General features: G+C 41.3%; 2 protein-coding genes across 3 annotated transcripts in view; one reads left to right on the top strand and one right to left on the bottom strand.

Moving 5' to 3' along the window:
• chd7 (chromodomain helicase DNA binding protein 7) overlaps window positions 1-2395 on the top strand; it is a 134013-nt gene that overhangs the window by 96969 nt on the left and 34649 nt on the right. For both annotated transcript variants that reach the window (XM_037682118.1, XM_037682117.1), the window contains exon 26: window positions 2043-2132. In XM_037682118.1, the coding sequence (XP_037538046.1) occupies window positions 2043-2132 (90 nt within the window). The remainder of the gene's footprint in view (window positions 1-2042; window positions 2133-2395) is intronic.
• Window positions 1-2395, bottom strand: part of ca8 (carbonic anhydrase VIII) — a 170745-nt gene that overhangs the window by 166027 nt on the left and 2323 nt on the right. The window lies entirely within an intron of this gene.

Genomic DNA, 2395 nt, shown 5'->3' with positions numbered 1-2395 from the left:
TGTGTGTGTGTGTGTGTGTGTGTGTGTGTGTTTGGCCTTGTGCCAGCCCAGGTGCTAGGCAGGCAGACCTGTTGGAAGTGGGTGAAAGACGTGCGCAGACACACACATGCACACACTTGGGGGTGATTATGTGGTGCCATCTGCTAGGCTGGAGCACAGCGTTGTGTGGCTAATCAGGCCTGGCACATTGATGGATGAGCACACACAGCCTGCCAACAAACACACACACACTCTGCAACTTGTTATGCTCTTGATGCGCACACACAGGATGAGTTGCACAGCATCGTCTCCTTACCCTCCCCCTCTCAGTACCACTCCAAACTTTCTGCTCCCTCCCACCAGCTCACAGCTCCATCCTTCCAGCTCTTCCTCTCTCTGCTCCTCTCGCTCACCTCTTCCTCTCAGCCTCCACCTCCTCCCCTGCGTCCTTTTGCTCCAAACACCATTACTTGCTGGTGACAAATCTGGTGACAAATGTTTACAGTAAAGCAAATCTCCCTGATAGCAGCGTTTCCAGTGTCAGGAGATCAAATCCGACTCGCTTTGCTGGAGGGACTCCTTTTTTTTTTCAGGGGAAATGCTTGAAGCGATTTCTCGTGGAACATCTGTAATTTGTGTTCACAGAAAATGAGCAAAAATACTGAAATGCAGTGTATCGACAGAAGGAAACCACTGCAGATTTTCCATTTGAATAATTGAGTGAAAACTTGTCCTTCTCACTTTTACGTCACATTACGTTCTCAGTCAACTTGGTCTTGTTACAAATATCATCAAGGCACTTCAGTACACTTAACCCTAACCCTTGTTTTATGCTAAATAACTACCATATTTTCTGCTGTACCCTTCACACCGCCCTAGAAGTCACATCAGTCCAAATATTTCTAAAAAGTGGGAAAATCCATAAATATGTCTCTTTGCTGTATGTGTCACATCTGTTACACGTCACCGCTGACAACACAGAAATGTGGGCCGATGTGCCAAAAATTGATAGGCTGCCAAATGGTGACCGCGGAAGCGTGCGCAGGAGGAATTTAACAAGATTAACACTTAAAAACAATTATTTGTTTGCTTGAAATTATAGCAAAGTTGTGTCTCAGTTGAACTTTAACTTAATAAATGCACTTTAATGGCCAAATTGGCTGCATTTCACCGGGGCGGTGCAGGTGGTGTGAGGGTTGATCCAAGAAGTAAGCAGAACGAAGGTGGGGTACTATGGCAAGCCGATTGCGTCATTAATTCAATTCAGTTTATTTATATAGCGCCAAATCACAACAAAGTTGTCTCAGGGCACTTTGCAAAGTTCTCTAAGGAATCCAGCAGACAAGTTGAATCTTCAGTTTGTCCCAGTCTCTCATCCTGAGCAAGCACAGTGGCAACAGTGGAAAGGAAAAACTCCCTTTTAAATAATCACTGGTGAAGATTCTCAGTCATCCAGAACATGGTAAATTCAAAAAAGATCAAGAAAAATAATAAAATATAAAGTATGATAAATAAAGTCCAGTTGTTTTTGTCTTGAACTTTTTTGAATTTGTCATTATCGCCACGTTTACCTATTATATGATACAATGGCTTGCCCTACTGCTACTACTATTCTGCTGCCATCTAGTGACTGAAAATGGTACTGTTCAGTTTTTTGTTTTTTTGTTTTGTTTTTTCAGTCAGAATAAATAAAAATGGTCGTGTCTCAGCCAAAAATTGGTTTATAAATATGGGGAAAATCCATAAACACATCACTTCGGCCTATAAGTTACAGGGCATTTAAACTATGCAAAAAAAACACGACTTGTAGGATGAAAAATACGGTATTTACATTTTAGTTTCAGCATTTACTTTTTTTTCTTGGTAATCTAATTTTGTAAACTTACCTTATGGTCACCCAGGATAAGTAATTTGATAATGCATTTTTATTATTTGACATTTAGATTTCTTTTCGTTTATAATAGAACATAATTTATCAAACCTTTCAGCCCAAAGAATGCTTTCTTTGCTTAAGTAAATCTGAAGAAGAGCCAACTTCACAAACGGTCTACTCTGTTTTTCAGGGTCCTGCTGAGGGTGAGAATGCTGTATTATCTGCGACAGGAAGTCATCGGCGACCAGGCCGAGCGTATCCTGGAAGAAGCCGACTCCAGGTTCGTTTAGTTTTTTTGGTCTCACGTCACTTCATCTGACACAAGTTTGTAGCTCCTGAACTGGAAACAACTGGACTTTATTTGTAACAGAAGACGTTTCGCTCCTCATCCGAGGATGAGGATGATATTTGACCTATTACATGTTTCTGTTATAAATATATTGTTTACCACACTCAGAACATCTAAAAGATTTATTGACACCTGGCTCAGGAGCCTGTCTCTCCCCCCAGTCATCATGTCTTAACCTAGAGTTTAGAAGTTTC

This window comes from Nematolebias whitei, chromosome 9 (assembly GCF_014905685.2).
Source record: "Nematolebias whitei isolate Nwh7 chromosome 9, NemWhi1, whole genome shotgun sequence".
NCBI classification, from domain to species: domain Eukaryota; kingdom Metazoa; phylum Chordata; class Actinopteri; order Cyprinodontiformes; family Rivulidae; genus Nematolebias; species Nematolebias whitei.
Note: the sequence above shows the minus strand (reverse complement) of the source record. Positions and strands in the feature narration are given on the sequence as shown.